This window comes from Lagopus muta, chromosome 9, assembly GCF_023343835.1.
Source record: "Lagopus muta isolate bLagMut1 chromosome 9, bLagMut1 primary, whole genome shotgun sequence".
Lineage (NCBI taxonomy): Eukaryota > Metazoa > Chordata > Aves > Galliformes > Phasianidae > Lagopus > Lagopus muta.
Window position 1 is genome coordinate 10,279,718 of NC_064441.1, and position 20,489 is coordinate 10,300,206.

The 20,489-nt window shown below is 40.4% G+C and overlaps 1 protein-coding gene across 4 annotated transcripts in view; it reads left to right on the forward strand.

The window, feature by feature from the left end:
- OSTN (osteocrin) overlaps nucleotides 1-18,358 on the forward strand; it is a 50,796-nt gene extending 32,438 nt beyond the window's left edge. For 2 of the 4 annotated variants that reach the window (XM_048955383.1, XM_048955384.1), the window contains 4 exons: nucleotides 12,851-12,949; nucleotides 14,823-15,040; nucleotides 17,100-17,179; nucleotides 17,480-18,358. In XM_048955383.1, the coding sequence (XP_048811340.1) occupies nucleotides 12,851-12,949; nucleotides 14,823-15,040; nucleotides 17,100-17,179; nucleotides 17,480-17,502 (420 nt within the window). In that variant the 3' untranslated portion in view covers nucleotides 17,503-18,358. Of the gene's footprint in view, nucleotides 1-12,624; nucleotides 12,727-12,850; nucleotides 12,950-14,822; nucleotides 15,041-17,099; nucleotides 17,197-17,479 lie in introns of those variants that run through there. The other 2 variants (XM_048955385.1, XM_048955382.1) reach the window with 2 other exon arrangements.
- The last annotated feature ends 2,131 nt before the right edge of the window (nucleotides 18,359-20,489 follow it).

The window sequence follows — 20,489 nt, forward strand, 5'->3', positions numbered from 1 at the left end:
ATGTGTTTCACTGCTATCCACAGAGCCATGACAAATACTTTAATGCAATATGCTGCAAGTTGGGTGACCTCCCAGGCAAGAGAAGGGCAGGAATAATCGAGGAGCTGATGATCAGCACTCAGTAATTTGTTCCTGTAATGGTACGTGGGTCTACCCTAATCAGCAAGTATCTTCCTCTATACAGGAGCGCTTGGTCCATCGCTCGCAGCAAACCCAAATATCGGTAACCAGAACTGCAGCTACCTCTAGAGGGCGATGATTGACTGATTAATGTTTGTGCTGTGATTGAAAATGATTACTGGCTTATCCTGGATTAATCCAGTTGCCATCCTGCAGCCATTTAGCAAATTACAGCTTCACCGCAGAAAGCTGCAGTGAGTCTAACATAAAAAAATCTCTGTCCAGTTGAAATGATAGAGGAAATGCAGCCAAGAAGCATAGCAGAGTTTGGCCAGAACATTAGGATGGATTTACAAACTGTTGTGAGATCTTTAATTATCAGTAGTACCAGAAGCTTTCATTACTAGAACAGCATTTGCTTGTGAGGTTCCTTGCAGGAACCAAACCATAAGGACATTTAAACCAGAGCAAAACAGGGAAGGAAATAAAATCAGTCCTCAATTGCTCTAAACTTCTAGGATCATGTTAATAGCTTGTTCTGGTTAGCCTCCAGCACAGAATGGTCCCACTGTGTGAGACGTACCAGCAATGAGAGCACTGTACCTTATTAACATCATTTGGCACCATTGCTTCTTGGGAGAAGCAGGTGCCTAGCCCCAGCTTTGCATGGCTGCATCTTCTTCTACCTGCTTGCCAGGTAAGAAATGACTGTTCGTGTTTCCTGCAGCATCCTGTTGTATGCAGTCCTCCTGTGGCATTGCCCAGTTCCAGACCGCTCTTTATGTTTGAAGAACATCACTCACAACCACTCACAACCACTCTTTTCCAACTAAGACCATTGTCATTTTGCTACTTAGCTACTTTAATTCTTCTGTATCCTTTCTCCTCCATCTTATTTCTCAGCTCTGGTCAGAAAATTGTTAAGAGTTGTGTAAAAGAAAGTGTGAAGTCAGGACAGAATTCAATACAGATGTATTTTTTCTTCTTGTGAGCATATCTTTGAATTTAGCCTGTTGCTGTACATTGCCAGGTTTGTAATTAGCTCTGAGCTGAAGTACGTGCCCTGGAGCCAGGATGCACACTTCCAGTGCACCATGCCACAGGGATTCATGGGTCAAAGATTTTATTTCAGTGACAAGTGACATCAGCATGCACATCATCAGAACCACTCCTCTTCCCTCTTCCTTAGTGCAGAAAGATGGGCTGCTCTCTATGTGTCATCTTTATATTTAGCATTGACTCCACACACCATGGCTACAGGGGGTGGCAACTCAATCTACTGACTTTCATTTCTATCTTGCCAGTTTAAATTAGTACCAGGCTGGTGATGGCTCAGAGTTTATCATTTGTGTAGTAGTTTGAGGCCTCTTTGCATGGCTTTTTGTCCTGTGGACCACTTCTTCCATAGCAAAAAAGGCCTCATCACTGTTCCTAACCATCTTGGGCCATGAGTCAGTGTCATATGCATGAAAAATAAAATGTATTTTTCATTTCCAAATGCATCCTTCTGCATCATACCATGACTGTTACAAAAGAAGCATGCATTCCAATTAGCTGTCTTTGGGATTTTTGCTTCATTTTGCCAGTACTTTTTATGGATGCATAGTTGTCATGACGCAGAGTCTGTCACAAGCACCAAGGGCTTAAAAGTATATGCAGAGACTGTTTGTAGGAAGTCTAGTGTTCCTGAAAATGTGACTGGCTTGATTTTTATACACTACCTTCACTTTGTGGGTTTTACTTCATTAGCTGCAAGGATTCAGTTTAAAAAGAGGTGACACAACAAGAGCTACTTGGGTAGCTTACAGATTTCAGAATAGCTGTTTTAAGATAGTTTTTCCTTCTGAAGAAACATACCTTTAATTGGAAAGCATGCATGTACGTTGTTAATGTAGATTCCCTTTCCCATAGTTCTATTCTGATGAATCATCTGCTCTCAGGCTCTGTATGTCTACATGAAAGCAGGTGGGAATCACCTTGCTTTTTGAAAATTCCTCTTATGTATTAACTGGGAATACGTCACAGGTATTTTAGAACGTTTCTCCTTCTCTCATCAAGCTATGAACAACAAAAGTGATCTTGGATATTTTTCCCAAACCAGAAATGCTGGGTGTTTGGTTAATCCCATAGTTGAATGTTATTCAACTTTAAGAGTGGTCAGAATTCAGCCAATTTTATCAGAATTGTTTGTTTCAGAAAATGAAAATAAGCTGAAGACATCAAAAATAAGAATATCTCAGTTGTTTAAATGGAACCACATGAATCAGTACAATCAGTACTGGCGAGTACCTAGCTTGTAAAGATCAGTTCTAAGGAAAAGCACTTGTAGTTTTCATTCAAAAAGAAAAGGAATATTTGATTATTTCTTAGGTTTTTGGGACAAACCTGTCAAAACTGGATAAAAAATCCATTTTTCTCACTTTCATGTTGTTCTTATTTCCCAGACAAAAACCAGAATTATATTTCTAATACAAGACTGTACTTCTAATAACAAATGCATCATTCCCTGAAATAGTCTCAACAATCCACGTAGTGAGTCCCATGCTTTTGCTTCATGGAAATTCAATAAAAAATTAGTAAGGACAAATCTGTCGCTTTGGCCATAACACCTTCTAGATCCAGCACTATTTGTGTTCATCTATAAATGACAGATATGTGACCTTATGAGAGTAACCTGTGACCAATGAGAGGATGACATGACTTGGAGAGGCTGGCGGGTAGGGTGCCCGTGAGACACTAAGAGCACTTCTGCAACTTGGACCAGCATGGTCTGACATTACTGGCACATGTTTTAGTGGGAGAAGGAGAAGTTTAAAGGTGCAATACAGCAAAACCATCAAGCATATGTCACCATATTTGCATATCATTCCTAAAGCTTTAAAGTCAAGGACTGACAAACCCAAATATAGTTTCCACTGGCAAGGCTGATGAAAGCAAGGGCAAGATTGTGCAATGCTTATATAAGTGAACCCTTACTAACGCCAGTTCTTGAGTTAAATAAGACCTTGTCTACTGAAGAAATTAGGGAATTTTTGAGTCTTTTCAGTTGATTTGCCTTCCCTCCTCCAATTTATTTTTATTTTCTTTGTAGAGAAAATCTAATTTCGTTTGTTCACTTGAATTTAAGATCATAAAATTCCTACCAAACTCCTGGTTGCCCTAACTTAGCTAAGTGTGTTGGAAGTATAATTAAACCACAGCAAAGTTGAGGACATCTGTTCCTTGGGCACTCTGCCAGCTAAGTAACCACCATACACATTTTTCATTATCTGGGAAGCTTCTTTATCAGCTTTCTCCAGAAGGTGTCAAAAAGATATCTGTAAGTTGTTGCTAAATTGAAGTCACTTGCTATTTGATGACTGTTAACGCTCTATACTTTCTTTTTCCCCCTAGAAAAAAAACCACAAATGGTGAGTGCAGGTAACGTGTCCTATTCTGAGGTCATCAGCAGCCCATGAAGATGGCTGGTTACTCACATCTGAGTCTCTTTCACCTCCTGGTCAGAGCTGGTGATAGTTATGTGTATCAGCATCCATTTCAGAAATCTTTTAGACTGTGTGCTTTTGTAGGAAGAGAAGAGCGATCAATTCATGTTGAATTAGAGGAAGTGTATATCACTTACCAAAAAGGAAGACCCACAACCTCGTGGTAGTTCCAAGTAGTAAAAAAGTAATTGAAGCTTTATTACCAGATTATCAATTAGCAGAGAGCCTGAAAGAAAATCTTAATACCCGATCTTGGACTTCTCATGCTCTTGGAGTCAAAGCAACTGGCAACGTGGCTGCATTTCTCCTGCTCTTTCCTGAGCCCAGCATCCTCCTGTCTTGTGAGGCACTGAGCCTCAGCCATTCTCCAGGTTTCCCCCGAGCAACCTGATCTAAATCAGATCTGGAGGTTGGTGGCTCTGCCTGTGGTAGGGGGTTTGGAACTTGATGATCCTTGGGGTCGCTTCGCACCCAAGCCATTCTACAATTCTGTGATTTGTTGTGAAATACTGAAATGCATAAGTTGCAAGCATTCAATGGTCAGTTCTCAGTTTACTCATGTTGGTACAGCCTGTGTCTCTTATCAGCCCTACCCATACTAAGCAGAGCGGAGCCCTGCAGAGACCTAACTTGAGATAGAACCTGTAAAATCTCCCTCAGAAGTAAATGCTGGCAAGTGCTGCCTTGTGTTTGTCCAACATGAGAAAGAGAAGAAAGAAGCTGAGTGCATAGGACTGCAGTTGCTGCTTGGCAAAACCTCACAATCATATATAGCAAAATTACCCCATCAATCTATTAATAACTTGTTATTACACCATGGTTACCTTTTTTCTGAGGTCCTGCCCGTGTGTTTTATGCAGATCAATCAAGTACTGCCATGTTTTTAGGCTCCAGCATCTCAATGTAGGTAGCTGTATAAAACTGAGACAGGTCCAGTTCTTTCCCAATGGCAGCGTTTTGGGCTGTTTTATCAGTTTGGTGTTTTGCTCTGTGCTTACCATTCTGCTGCAGTTCTAGTAACCACAGGGACCCATTTAGACTTCTGTGGTGGCTATTATTATTTTGTTATACCCCACAATGGAAAACAGTCCCAGCCTACATGCTCCAGCATGGTGTGGATGCTCCTATGGCTGTGCATATTTTGTAGCACTTGACTCACTCATACTCAAAGATCTGCGTGTTCTGAGAAATGCTGTAAAAATAATTCCTTTGTCTTCTGGGGCTGCAAGTTGTATTGTCTTCATCTAAACAAGGCTCTCTTTCTGCGTTTACTTTTTCCGTTTTTTTTTCCCCTTGATTCCTCAGTCGGGGTGTGGTGGAAACATTCTCTGCAGTGAAGAATCCTGATTTGGCACTTTATGGCAGCTCTGCAAAATTCTGCTGCCATCTTTGTCTGGAAAAATGAGCTGTATTAAAAAACAACCAACCAACCAAACAAAAAAAACCCCAAAAACCAAACCTTTTATTTTTTTCTAATCACTCCAATCAAGACAGATGATGAAATCAAAGGTGTAGCTCCCTGGCTGGTATTTTTTTGCCATGTAATGCAAAGCAACATTTGAAATTTCCTTTTACTCTCTGTTGGTTATAGCAAGTGCTTTTGGAAAGTCAAACTATTTTAAAAGTACTGTGCCTACCTGTTGAGAGAATAAAGTCATTGGGAACAAACTAATAAGGAGTCCGCACAGCTTGGAATTGTAGTCCCCCAGATTAGTCCATAATTTCTATGTGCATTAGTTAAGAAATGAGATAAACTCATTCCTAGTGTACAGGCAAAGAAGAAAATAAAAGGTCCTCTGCTGCTGCTTAGGGAAGATTCTTCCGTAGCTCATACAACAGTGATTTCAATAGCTGAAATAATGTGTCTGAAAGACTTCAGTTCTAGTAAGCTGCTTTACAAAAGCACACTCCTTTTCTACTGCTTATCTCATGCTACTTAATTTCTTCCTGAACTAGGTACTCTTTCTGTAAAGTTATTTCTGTTGTGCCCAGGGAGCACAGTTAAAATATATGTATATTTAAAGTCATTAGGTTTCTCTACTGCAGTTTGTAGAAAGGAGGGGTTAGAGGAATGGTGATGCTGCGGAAAATATTGCCACTTTCATGGCTGTCTCATATTCTGAAAGAAAGAAAAAAACACAAAACTACACACAACAAAAGTCGAGACCTTTAATTATAACCTAATCATCTTCATCAGAGCAATAAATATAACAAATGTGAGGCAAGAATGTGTGTGAGAGTGCAAGACAGAGAAAGGTTTAGGGCAAGGATCAGTGGAAAATCTTTAGAAATGATGTAAGAGAAAGCAAAGGCAGGGATTGGAGTTTGTAGCCTACAGCAGAGACTATAAAAACTCTGAAAGAAAGCTGAACATTAGGGATAAGTTAGGGAGAAGAACATAGCAGGACCATTAAGGTTGGGATTGCTTGTATCCAATGCAAGGTAAGATAAGTGAGGACAGAGAGGTTTGGGATATTTTCTGTGTCTCTGTGCTCTGTTTACTTCTCTACTTTCTTGCTTTCTATGCTTTCTTCTTTTTACTTTTTCTCCTATTTTTTCACACTAACAGGCATGCACAAAGTACACACATGCCCATGTCAGATGGGAGAAGTGCAGCTTCTTTTTCCAGTTTGAGATTAGGGTAACAAGATGCCTATCACCTAGTATTTTTGGTACTAGAACGGAACTAATAATATCCTGTGGAAACTTATTTCTTTCAGTTAATCAGCCAATATTTAAACAAGATGTGTCTGCGTTTTACAACACCGACTAGTTGCTTTCATGCCTTTTGCAGTGCTTCTGCAGCAAACTGCTGTCTGGTTTCATTGTTATGGATTTGCTTGTGTATGTTATTGTCAAATACATATTACTTCTTAAAATATACTGAAAAGCTATGACAGAATAATTCCTTTGCATTAGTGTATATCATACACAGTAGATAAGTTAGCATTGTGCAGTATGTTGCAAAATACAATGTATACCATTGATTTAGGGAAATATTTTTTCTTTAATTTATGAATCTGTCAAAAGGTTTTTGTTATGTCCCCTATGAGATAAACGAGCTAGATTCTGCCACATTTCTGCAGTAACAGAATAATCCTGCAAAAACATTCCTACACTGACAGAGCAGTTATCATTATCCAGTGATCTGATTACTTCAGCTTCGTACCACTGTAAGTGAAGTCAGACTCTGATTCAGTGATAGTCATTGTAATTTCTCCATTCTGGGTTCAAAACTATTTCACCACTTCTTTTTGCCTCCCAGACTGGAGTCATGCAAGTAAATACATGTGCATAATCTTTGGTTTAGATGTCCAGAGGCTACTGTGAAGTTCAGATCCCACTAATTTTTGAAGCACAAACACACGCTGCCTTCAGCTTTCCTTACTTGGCTTTTCAGTCTGGAGTGACTGTCCTCATGGGGAGTGCAGAGCTGAAAGCTGAGGAACTGTGAGGATGTTTTGTGCCCCTGCCCATTGATTCACTTAGGAAGCCAGGGATTTCCTAAGTTTAATCTTTCCTAAGATTATGCTTACCTGTCTCTGCTCACCTGTATCCAAATTGCAGCTTGGCTTACTTTCCTTATAAAACACTTCAAGCATCCTGAGGAGTAGAAGGCAAGCAAACAAACAAAACAGTGTAAATGATTGGAAAGCTGCAAAACCAGGTATTCTTTAGTATTTATGAATACCTACCATGCTGCTTTCAGCAGGCTGGGGCTTGGTTTTCACTTTTCAAATGAATGACAGGAGTATCTCTCTGGGCTTTTTAAGGTGTACATTTAAAAATTTGAACCAGATGAGAGTTGTAAGAACTCTCTTGATGGACCCTGCCAAAATTGCAAGTGGTTGCAGCTTCCCTTTTCTTGTTGGTCAACCCAAAGAAACAGATTAATCTCTAATTTCCCTTTGCAATTCATCTTCATCAAGTAATTGAATTTTCTTCTTCTTACGTGAATACCCTTGATCAGAACATTTAAAAGCTTTTATCCAGTAAATCAGTGTCAGGGTTTGATTCTCTTGTTAGCAAATTCCAATGCCATTCTTGTCTCTTAAGGCATTATCTCAAAGGCACATCTTGAAGGTTATTTTTACTGGCCTTGAAGTGGCCTATGTCTTTGTATTGATAATATATTCTGATGATATGCTCTTCATACCAGGTATAAAGATCCATTTATCACTCCAATGCCGTTAGGAAAAAAACAACAATATATTTCTCAATTCTTATTGATACAGTACTTATTTTTATTTTAATTGCTGATAATGGCACTCCAACAACAAAGTTTTTAGTTCTCATGCTAAAGATGAAGGAAGAAAACTAAATGTGAAGTTACTGGAAACATTAGGAGAAGTTGGTGAGTTCAGTCAGTAAATATATAAATGATTTAGGGCTGAGAGTTTGTTGGCAATGAAGAATAATCTAATAATGTTTTGTTTTCCATTGTGCATACCAAGAATACTCACTCACCCATCTCACTTAGGAAAGGTGGAAATAGACTCTTCTCATTAACAGATGTTTTCTTATAATTCAAGTGTCCTTCTTATCTGATAGTCTCTGGGCTCCTAGATGTGTTCTGTCACTCTAATTGTGCCTACTGCTTCCTGGTCTCCTACTTTTATGGTCTTGAAATGAGCTGGGAGGTTTTTAATTGCTATAATTCTGCTAGAAATGGAAATGTAGTCAGTTTTGTAAGATGTCCAACTTGTCTCCTTCCCACCCGTTCCAAGGAAATTTGTCCCTGTTTGTTCCATTGGGTTTCATTCTCTTTCTGCAAACAAGGAGATGAGGACCACAGCTGACTTTTTCCACTAGTGTTTTTCCACCTGTGTCAGTTAAATTTCTCCTGACAGGGCAGTATTCATTTTGCGGCACAAGCATTTGTTCACTTTCCATACTCTGTGTGGAAACCAAGGTGCCACATCTTCAGCCTTTCTTCTTCTGAGTGGTATGATTCGTGTGCTGTCCCATACACTGAGCCTTCTGTGGGCAGGGACCCAACCACCTCAGAAACTGTAAAGGTGACAGAAACAGCTGTTTATGTGAGCATCCACCAACAGCATCTGCTTCTCCCAGAAGAACAACTGTCAGTAAGTGCATCTGCATTTTTGATGGAAACTTCAGTAGAATGAAGGCTGGGATAACTTGTGATGGTATGAAAACTCTGGTAGTTCGGGCCCAACACTGAAAATTGTATCATTAAGATGGAAATAGTTGTTAAAACGAAGGTTTTGAAAAATAATGGCTGATCCCAAATGCCTTTTTGAGAAATCTTTATAGAATTTCATTTTCAGAAAGTGGAGCATTCCTGTCCCCAGAATATTGTCAGACCAAATGTTTTGTTTGGGGCACAGGTTATACCCAAATAGCTTCTAAGAATCACTAGTCTTAAACCTCTTGCACAAGTTCAGGAATTTTACATTCTCTGTGTTTGCATCAGATGAAATCTGCCTGCAACTATTTGTCTACGTAGTTGGGAAACTGAGAATAGAGGGGGACTGACATGGTAGAAGTTGACAAGTGTCTGTGCTATATATCTAATAAATTGTATAGAATTGCTTAAAAATCTAAACCTACTCCAGGAAACACATTACTAATAACATGACGAGCCTGACTGACTGCCTGCATTTCATTATGTGACAAAGTCCCATGTCCCTTGCCTCAGTGTCTTGCTTCAGTATCTTTTTAGAAAGCAGTATGTAAGAAGTGCTCTGTATCTCATCTGTGGGATGAGAACAAAAACAACACTCTAACCTATCTTTGGACTCTGCTATTTTTCTGAGGGTGGGATATATTTTGATTTTTCTCACTTTTCTTTGATATTCACGTGACTAGAAAATTATGCTTGAGATAAACACTGTCCCTTAGGAGTTTCTGGAAGCGCTAGGATTGCTGCTATGCACATATTTTTGGCTTTGTGGTAATGAAAATGCTCAGAGGATCCATCATACAGCTTTTAAAAGTAGGGCAAATTGGTTTCAGCAGGAACAGGCTTATTCTCAGAGTTTCACAGAGGCTATTAATAAATTGTTCTTATGGCAAAATACTCACCATCATGATTTTATTTATAAGGGAGATTGCCGTGAGGGGTCCGGTCTGAGGCTGAGGAGACCGGTCTTAAGACTTGATGATGATGGAACCTGCATAGCATCACAGACCTTCCCAGCTATTGGGTGGTGAAGGTTTCCCAACACTATTCCAGTGCTCAGACAGGAGAATGACTTCTAATGAGTCCTACTGCCAGGAGTTCTCCTGTGCCCAGGGGACAGTTGGGGCTTGGCTCTGTGCATATGTACAGCACAAAGCCTCACATCTCCTGGGCTCAGCCACATCATGCTCCTTGCAACAGCAAGGTCCTCATTTGCAGGTGAGCTTGGATGTGTCCTATGTTGGTGCTGTGACAGCAAGCAGAGCATAGTCATCAATATATGGTGGCAGCTGAAGTGAAAGATTACAGTGCAAGGCATGATGTCTTGCCTCGGCTCTCTTGCTAACAAGCCAGCAAGAAAAATGAAGCTCTTGTGATTTATTCTTGCAGGATAATCTCTGTAGTAATGTGAAATATGATAGTTCAAATGGGTAAGAGCAATGACAGCTGTTATTGTTTTTGACAGGCAATGGGTTTGGAGCTTGGTGACAAATTGCACGCTGTCTGGGCTTTGTTCAACCCACTTATCTTCAGGATGTCATTTTATTTTTTTATTTTTTATTTTTGAAGGGGGTGTTGTCTTTTTTTTTTTGTTAAAGAAAAACATCTTTTAAGTCCTTTGTTTTGAGGTTGAAGACATAAAGTTTCTGTTTGGTAAAGAATTTTGCTTTTTTGTGATCTTGGAAAAAGGTTCTACACAGATTCCTTAAAAAAAAAAAAAAAAAGGGTTTGAAGGTTTATCCTGCTTTGATAAGGTAAAATAACATTGTCTCTTTTATCTTTAATTGTATTTTAATTGGATCTGCAACAAAGATACTTATTTGTGTAAGGAATTTGAGTTTTGACACATTTCAAGCTAAAGCATCGTTATCACTAAAGCACATAAATATGTCTGAATTTCAGACTTGCAATTACATTTAGTGAATGTTAAACCCTATTTTATGTCAGATAACACCAGGCCAGACCCTGAAATACTGAAGACACAGAACAACACCCCAGTCCCATGATGTATCTGTGCAAAACCAGTGGAAAAATGATGGAAGAGAAGGAGGCTGAATTGCTCCTTTTTCCTACTATGGTCACACTGCTACACGGCAATCCAGCACAACTGGACTTTATTGGACTTAGTTTTGCTCCCTTTTAAACCAGTGATATTGCTTCTCAGCTACTGATTTCCATTGGAGCTAAAGCCAAGTTTCAAGTCCTTACAATTTCCTCTGCTTCTAATTTCACTGGCGTCGAGTTCTGACCAGTTAATCAAATGTCTTTTGTGTTGCAGGTGCCTTAATGTTTATTTTGATTAGTGTACTAGCTGCTATTTTTAGCTCTTTGGTCCTAGGGATGAATGAATACCAGCACAGACTTTAAACCATGATAAACATGTGTTTTTAACCTTGCCATTTATTTTTATGTCTCTGTATCCAAATAATCAGGATGTGGTTACCTGTGAAGGTAGTAGACTACTACTTAGAATTTCAATGCACACCCACGTACAAAAATATACATTGTAGAGGGCCAGAGCTTTAAAAACACCAAGCCAAACCCTTGTCTGGCTTTAATGGCTTTTCATATCAAACTGAAGGATGGTGTTACCACCTGGTTTGCTGCTTTGGCTTTGTCCTTTGATTCCAGTAAGTTTAGTCTGCTCACTGGAGAGATTTGCTCCATACAGATTAATCAGCTGCTTTCTTCCTGGCTACAACAGCCCCTCATGAACAGTATAAAGAAGATACGTGTAATGGGCTAACCAGATAACAGAAGCACACACAAAACTTACTAGAAAGAAAAACAAGCAAGAAACAGAGCTTTGAGAAAAAGCATAAATGTTATATCTTGTTAAAACTGGATTCCAAGCACTTTTGTAGCTTCTCTCTTTTGTAGTGTGGGAAAAAAGTAGAAAGCCAAATACTTTTTACCATGTGTTCTCTAAATGAGCTTATGAGAGATTTGCTAAGCAAATGATAAAACAAACACTGTATATCATAGAAATGCATTCATACATCCTTTCTTTTCTTGCTTTTGCCAAGAGAAAGGTCAGCAAAGAGCAGTAGAAGCAGACTTGAATTCTTCTCTGGGGCTGAACCTGGTAACAAATCAGCAAATTAGCAGGTATCTTGGCTCTAGAGGCCTTAGCCTAGCTCTTACTAACATCAGCTGAAAGATTCCCACCTGGTCACGTTGGAGGCATGTCAAGTTTTAAATGCTAGTGGATCAAGGACTGAAACAACTTTAGCCTAAACCACAGCTGAAGAAATGCCTGCATCTTCCTGATGCTGCCAAAATTTGAACCTTTTCACCTTACTTTGATGCTCTGCAGACATCAAAATGCTGCTGGGGAGATCTGTGATTTCTGTAACAGCTTTAGAGAGCTGTCCTGAGTTTGGAGTGGCTCATGGCCACCTCTGCTTTCCAACTCACCTGGTTTTAACACAAGTTTGCATTCATTACTCCCTCCACTGCAAGGATGGCACGATTGTGCAGAAGGAAATTAAAAGCTTTTCAGGGTCCTAACAGAGCAGAAATCTGATTTTGTACCCATCAACGAAGGACACTCAGTGCTATCTGGTTACTGTTTTTTACACAGTGGCCTTGTAAGATGTAATATATTAACAACTATGGCACAGATTTTTCCTTTCACTTCTTAAGGATCTTTTGAGGAAGGTGTTCTCTTCTTGTCTTTTCACTGTCAATCTGTATAAATTTTCACGACCGTTTGCTACCTGCCGTCTCTCTCTGGGGATGTGGCTATGGAGCTGTTGTATGGGAACTGCTGAATCACAGCCTGAACCTCTGATCACCTGAGGTGAGCAGTGAGTCAGCCACAGGAGCACAGGTGAAGGCAATTCACCTGTGCTGCTGGAAGGAGTGGAGCCTGGTTCTGCCTCTCCTAGACCCATTTAAGAGCCGACTACCAGAGGAGAAGGATCTCTTCTGGAGATCCCTCCTTTGGAGTTTTACAGCAAGCCCAGGATATGGGTAAGCATTCTGTCTATTCTCTTTTGGTATAACAACCTGCTTAGCCAAACTGTCTGGTATATTTCATAATTATAACATCTGTGCATTCATTGATTATACAGCCATTAACTGTTCTGTGTTGCAGATGCTGCAGTTCCAGCTTGTTGTGGTCCATCTGGCCCTTGTCATCACCCTGCTGCAGTGGCATTCTAACTCAGTGCTCCTTGCAGAGGCAGCTCCAGAGGTAGGTCATTTCTGGTCATTGTCACATAACACTACTCTTTGTAGGTTGCTCCTGGCTGCTATGTGTGCAAGATACTGTGATATCCAAACAGTACTGAAAGGGAAATATTGTGTATTGATTCTGCAAGGGACAAATCAGGAGCAAGACAGCTTCCCCAGTGAAAAGAGCAGTGTAAATTGCATGGCTCTCAGAGGACAGACCAAACGAAGCCTCACCCTGATTCATGCAGACTCTCCTGAAACACAGTAGGATTTCCATGTGTAAAAACACTTTCTGATGACTTCAGAGAGAGAGCTCCTAGCAGGGGGAAATGGGATGCTGGGAGGGGGGTAATAAGCTAAGACTGAAAGGAAAGTTTCCCTCTTTCTTAAAAACAAATAATAATGTGAATTGGAGCTACAAGGAGAGCTCTGATAGAACACTGCCTGCATAAAACTTAACAGTTAAAGGAAGTACAAGAGCCAGGAGAGAGAAGGGCCAGAGAAACTTGCCTAATTTGGCAAAGGAAAACAGTGGGCACAATGGGAGAGCTCCTGTCTCTAGCTTCATCTGGTAGGATATGCAGGGATTGCATCTGAAAATGCTTCTAGTCCACTCTCTTTTAAGTCACCTTGCCCTAAAACAGATGTGGCAGCAAAGATGTTTGTGTAATGGTCGCATGTCATAAAAATCAAAGGTCTAAAAGTTTAAATGGAGTAGCACTGTTTGACTGTGTGGTGTTTTATGGTTCAGTTTAGGAGTTAGATGCATACTGACAAATACTTCTCTTCTGCCTTGCACACTGTCTTCAAGTGAGCATGCTTTGATTATACAAAATAATACTGGTTATAGAAAATAGGGCTTGGAGGGATCCATTCCTTGTACCAGCTGCTATTCTGATGCCACAGAGACCTGATATCTTGTCTCTGTCAATGACAGATGTTTGTGAAGTGAGTGTAAGAGCACAGCATCTTTGGAGACTTCCTGATCCAGATTCTGCATTGGATCAGGGTGTTCTTTCAGCTGCTGATGGAGCCGGAATGTCTTTAAAGCAGTTTAAAATCTTGCTATCTGTGACATCTTCAGACAATGCATTCTACTTCATTTTGTGTTTTAAAAAAGTAACTCCTCGTTTATTTTAAATCTAGTGAATTCAGCTAAAGAAAGGGGGAACTGTTGGTTGTTTTTTGTTTTAAGAAATTGCTAATTTTGCCAGTCCTTACTTGACTCTGCTGTTCTTAAGTTTTTCAACCCTCTGTTTTACCCTCACCCCAACACTCATTTCTTTGCTCATCTATGAAGTTGTGCTTTGTCCAGTGACTCACCATAAGAAAACCTTTGTCTACTTCTGATTACCATTTAACAGTCTCTTTACTTTTTGCAATTTCATAATACCCTTTCAAAGATTAAATGAGTAGAAGCACACTTAGTACTCAAGAGCAGAGGATATATTTTGCCATCCACTTTCAAGCATTATTGCATTATTGTAGATATTTATTGCCCCTAATTGTAAGGGTGAGGTTTTTTTTGTTGTTGGTTTTTTTTGAAGGTACAGTTCTGTTTCAGACCTTTATGAAAGTTTTATAACCCTGAAAAGGAACAGAAATAACCGTTTAGTAGCACTTGCAACTGAAAGAAGGGAAAATCAGAGGGCGATTTGAGAACCTTCATGAAAGTATTGTTGCATCATTGCTCCTCCTCATATAAAGGTCAGAGTTCTATACGATCCATGCCTGGTTATACTCATCAGCAGTAGGAAGTGCCACCACCACAACCATGGTGTGGACCACTACTACTGTCCACAAGCATATTACATCATATTACTCCTTTGATTAGAATGTGCCTGAAATCATTTTTCTTCAGCAACAAACTAAATTGCTGTTTTCTTCTGCAGTCTTTGGACCCTTCTGCTGCTCTGGACATGGCAGTGCATCCTACTGCCAGTGAGGAGAAGTCAGCCTCCAGCCTGGCAGCCAAGCTGCTCCTTCTTGATGAACTGGTGTCTCTGGAGAACGATGTGACTGAGACAAAGAAGAAAAGGAGTTTTCCAGGATTTGGTTCCCCAATCGACAGAATTTCTGCGACATCTGTGGACACTAAAGGCAAACAGAGGTAAAGAACTGGGCCCTACCAGTGATAAAGGTGGGAGAAAGCTGTTGATATGTCATCCTGGATGCAAATGGTGTAGCTTTAGCCACTAACAATTTTATTGCAGTTGTGAGATACGTCTGATCAGGGTATCAGAAACTCTTCAGAGATCATTCTGGCTGTGTGATATATAGTTCTTCAGCTGTGATGGATAGTATACACAGTAGTTCATTTATCCTTAAAGTGTCATCTGGATAACAAAGAACATTCAAGGACATGAGTATTTGCTCACAGCAACAGAAAGAAATGTACCAAAAAAAAAAAAGCAGTTTGAAGCTAGTTTCTTGGTCCTGAAATTATTTAAAGCCAATGTATGCCTGAAGTTCAAAAGCAAAAGAGGCAGAGGTGAAGAGAAGGTTTGGTGGTGCACATCTGGAATTTTGAGATGAAGAACATATTGTAAAAATGGACAGTCAGGATACAAAATGGTCTTCCAAGGAGAAAAGCTTGAAGATCTTGGTCAACTTATGGCAAGTCAGGCTTTAATCAATACAGCAGTACACCATTACCTCCACAGTACAAGTTAGGAGATAAGTATGTTTTTAACTGAGGGCTGAAGAACAACTTGGTACAGGTGGTGAAAGTCTGAGGCAAAGCAGGCGGTGATTTTCACCATGCCTGAAGGAGCTGAGTTGTCTTATTCCCTCCTGCTGCTGCTGGATGGAATCCCCCCATCTGTAATGTATTTAATAACATGCTTAAAGCTTAATCTGGAAATGGGAAGTACTCCCAAAAGCCAGTCAACATATCAGTTATTTTTTTGTTGTGCTTTTTTCTTCTCTTGTGTTTCTTGTCATTTTTCTACTTATTCATCCAGCCTGCTAGTAGAATTTTTTGAATATAACTGAAAATGGTAAAGTATAAAGTTCTGAAGTCCTTAAGTAGAACTATTTATCTGTGTATCACTTTGAGACAACAATATCAGTTTTGATTACTTTTTGGCACGTGGCTGGCATGTGGAAAGATACCCTGGAATTTTTAACTTTTTATGTATATATTATTGTTAAGAGAGGGCACTTGAAATGGAATACATCACTTTACCTTTAGTAAGTGCTGAAATTGGTACAGTGTCATTTGGAAGGCAGAAAGGGAGCAGCAGACAAGACAGTGTAAGTGGAGTGTCCTGCTATGGCTACAGATGGCCACCAGAGGGGAAGCTCAGCCACAGAACCTCTCAGGCTGCTCAGCCTTTCTTGTTGATGTGATTTTACAATTTTACTGTTTAACTACAGACCACGGCAATACTGCAACCAATGCATATGCAGAATGCATCTCTTGTAAACCAGCCTGTGTTGTTACAGGGGGGCTGTAAGAAGGAAGGGGACAGACTCTTTAGCAGGATCTGTTGAGAGAGAACAAGGGGGAATGGTTTCCTACTAGGAGGGGAGATTTAGGTTGGATGTAAGGAAAAAGGGGTTGGTTTGTTTTACACTGAGGGTGGTGAGACACTGGCACAGGTTGCCTGGAGAGGTGATGGTACCCCATTCCTGGAGACACTCAAGGTCAGGTCGGGTGGGGTTCTGAACTGGGCATGGAGCTGTGGGTGTCCCTGTTCAGTGGAGGAAGTTGAATCAGATGTCTTTTAAGGGGTCCCTTCCAACTCAGATGGTTTGATGCCTCTTTTTATCAGATCAGGCTCAGTACGACTTCAGCAGCCTCGGTCCCACTTGCATCACCTTATGCCTAATCTGTGTTGGAAAGAGTACTGCCTGTGGGGTGATGAACTGTGTAAAAGTGTTTGATAGATAGGATTTTGGGGAAAGGGTTCTGAGGGATTAAAACGGGGTAGTGCTTCAGTGCTAGTCTGTAAAGCAGGTGCCGCTTTTATCCATTAATTTTTAAGAGAAGTATTTTATTTTTAAGCTCTCACATCTTCAGCTGCTGCTGCACAGCTGTTCTGTCTGAATGGTAAAATTGTGAGTGGGATGAATGGAGGAATCAAAGATGTAGTAACGCTTTTGGTTATTCCTATGATGTCTTTCCATAATTCTTTCCCTCCTTCTTTCCCATTTTCCCCTTGCAGGAAAGCAGTTGAGCTGCCTAAGAGACGGTTTGGAGTTCCTCTTGATCGAATCGGAGTGAATCGTCTTGGCAACACCAAGGGTTAGCAGTTCCTGCAAGTAAGCCAAAGTGTCCGGGTGTGCGCAGGCTGGAGAGCCCCCCCTGCTCTTAATCACATGGAAATGCTCAGGTCATGCCAGTAGGTTCGGAAAGGGAGCCTTGAGGAAGGAGGGCTTCTTCTATAACATAGATTGTGACACAGTTTAGTTTGAATCCTCTAAATCAGTACTGCTCCCGTTCAAGAAGTATTTATTAGCTTTTTCTTCTCCTTATGTTGTCTTTGTCTAATCCTTGCAGTTCTGATTTGAGAAGGCATAATGTTTGCTGCTTTTCTGCCTATAGGTTCTTCTGTTCTGAATGACTGATGCCATACAGGAAACATCACAGAAATGTGGAAGATGCATCAGAGCACATCTTGTCATTGACTAATGATTCAACACTCAAGGAATTGACCTCCTGCAAAACCTTCTTCACGTTGTGTTTTACAAACATTGCATTTACAAATAGTAACTAATTCAGTTCATCAGATCAGAATGCTCTCACAGCTGAGCACAGTGCCACTGATAGGAGGAGACAGAAAAAAATGCATGGTTTAATCATATGGCATTTATGTCTTAAACCTGCAGAAATCCCTTCTCCTAGCAAAGACTGTTCGAATTTTTGGATTTAAAATAAAACTCTCTGAAAAGCCAACAGCAGTCCATGAAGTGCAGGCAGTTTGCTTTGTGCATGTATTTCAAGAAGGTGTTTTTCTGTTAGATGAAGGGAGGATTTAATAGCTATGGGACAAATCCATATTGTATTTGAACTGCTGTTTGGGAGAAGACATTTACTGATATCATTAGGAGTTGATCTGAATAAGAAGAAAGAAAAAAATCTTAGGATTTGCTCTGATGCTTTTAACAGTCTTCCTTGCACCAAATTTAGAAATGTTTTCATTGTACAGCATATCCTGACATGTGGCGAGACTGTCAGCTTCCTCCTGTAAGCTAACAAATGCATTTCAGTCCTCCCTATGCATAACATAGGATAGTGTCCAAATATGAAGTCATCTACTTCCTAGGCCATCTGCATTGTATGCCTTATTTTAGTCTCTTGATGTGTGCATAGGGCATAATCGCATATGCAACTGTAAAAGTTCAAGCATTTCTTAGTCTGATAACGTGTAAACATGTGCCTGTTCTCTCTATTTCAATTCAGAGTAAAACAGGTTATCTTGAATTCTGCTTCATTGCTTTTCGCTTCTTTCCAGATCATGAAATACAGCTGAAAAGAGCTGTTGGCTGACATCTCAGTGCTCAGATTCCAAACTGATCTCTTCTAAACCTCCCTGTTAGACTGTAGTCTACATCAGCTAAATGCCTTGGATTGCTATTCCTGGGTATAAATAATCCTTAGAATTGCAAAAGATGATCCACAGAAAAAGGATTATTTAGGAATACAGTTTGCTTCTCTATCTTACCACATACTTACCCTGTGTTAGGCAGAGAGTTGCAACAAGGCAAGAGAGAGAAATAAGTGTTAACTTCCTGATCTAATGTGAGGCACCTGTCTATCAGCTAACTGAATAAGTCCTTGAGATTAAAGCTGTTCTAAGGATTGGAACTTGGGCAATTGCCCCTGCTCAGGTTATAGTGGGCAATGAGGTTCCCATTCAGAAGGGCAGGCAGAATCCAGTGCATGTCCCTGAGTCCCACTGTTCACTTTACCTTTAAGTTTGCAGATAAAGGATTTGGGACTGAGTGCTGATCTGAGATGAGGATTTTCTGTCTATGCTAGAAGCAAATCCACAAATGGACTCCAGCACAAGCTCAGCTCCCTGTCCTCTGGAGTCTACTGAAGCCACCTATCCTGAGCCTGCCCTGTAGTTCAGTAAACAGTTATCTTATTGCACTGAGCTCACCCAGACAGTCTGCAGATAATCTGATTGCCAAGCAGCCGTATGTATGGGCTATGGGCAGATTATGTAAGTCATGTACTCCTGACCTCTCATATAGTTGTCTTTCAAAAGCAGCATGGACAGACTTATTGTAGGGCATATTTTGGAAGGCTTGCATCAGAGGGATCCAATGGTGACACATCTGATCTGCAAAGATACTGTTGGATAGTTAAAGTATTTCAGCAGTCAGCTGGTATTAGTGTGGGCTTTAAATAAAGAGGGTTTTTAAAGCTTGTAGTTGGATGCAGAAATGCTCTCCGTCTGAAGGAAAATATGAAAGCAAGTCCGGACAGAGATCTCTGTGGTGGTGCTGCCTGAAACTGGGACCTGGAAGCTTCAAATCACTGCATGGGGAGAAAGCAATGGCCTTTCCGTTCATCTGCCCATCCAAACACACTGCTGTCTCCTTTAACATCCATAAATTGACAGGTGCTGTTTAGAGTATGGTGATGTCTGAAGGGTTGGGTACGATGATTTGTTTTCAAATAATACTAGATAGATTCAGTTATCATGTGTAGTATGGAGGTCAACAAGAGGATATACGAGCAGGATATTGCCTGCTTGCAAATCTATTGTGATGCCTGTGAGGATTTTCTGTTAACAATTCAACATGCTCAAGTAGAATGCCTGAGGAAAATCCTTTAATTATTGCCAAACTTCAGTAAGTTTGACTGCCCAAGCATGGATGATGTGCAAACAGCCATAATGTAGAGGTGGCACCTGAGGAGAAGTTCTGTTCTGCATTTAGGAGGAAAGACAGGAGTCCTTGTTAATGGTGAATCTAGTGAAGACGTCCCTACAGACTCTCTGAACTTGCAAATGAATTGCTTTCAGCATTGATGTTCAGCACTCCAGCAGAAGCAGCCAACATAGCAGCATGTAGGGAACATTTGAGTAGTCTGGGTACTGTGAGCTTAAAGGGAAGACATGCCCTTCTCTTAGCAATAGGCCATACTTTTTCCTGCATTTGTTGCTGTTGTGAGCGTATGTGAAGGTGTGTTTCCACTTAGCTTTTTCAGGTTCGCAAATGCAACACAAAAGGGGAAATTTCTTCTGAATCACTGCTTTTTTTTTTTTTTTAGTGTAACGTGGTAATTGGTACTTTGGGAAAAGTAAAGTTCTGGATAATACATAGCATGCAAGCTGCAGTTAAATGACATGACTACATAGGATTGAAGAGTCAGTTCAATTCTAGTGAAAATCAGTCCATGCTTTCACAGTGCCTACTGAATTCTGCTGTCATCTATACTGCTGGAAATCTCAAAGCAAACATCAATGGCTTCAAGATTTATTCTGAACTTAGACCTGTGGGAACACGATCCTTCTGCTTTGCAAGTGAACTTAGATAATGTGATTGTGATTGGTGGATTGTGATCACTTCCTATAGGACAGGTGCAGAGAACTGACAGTTTG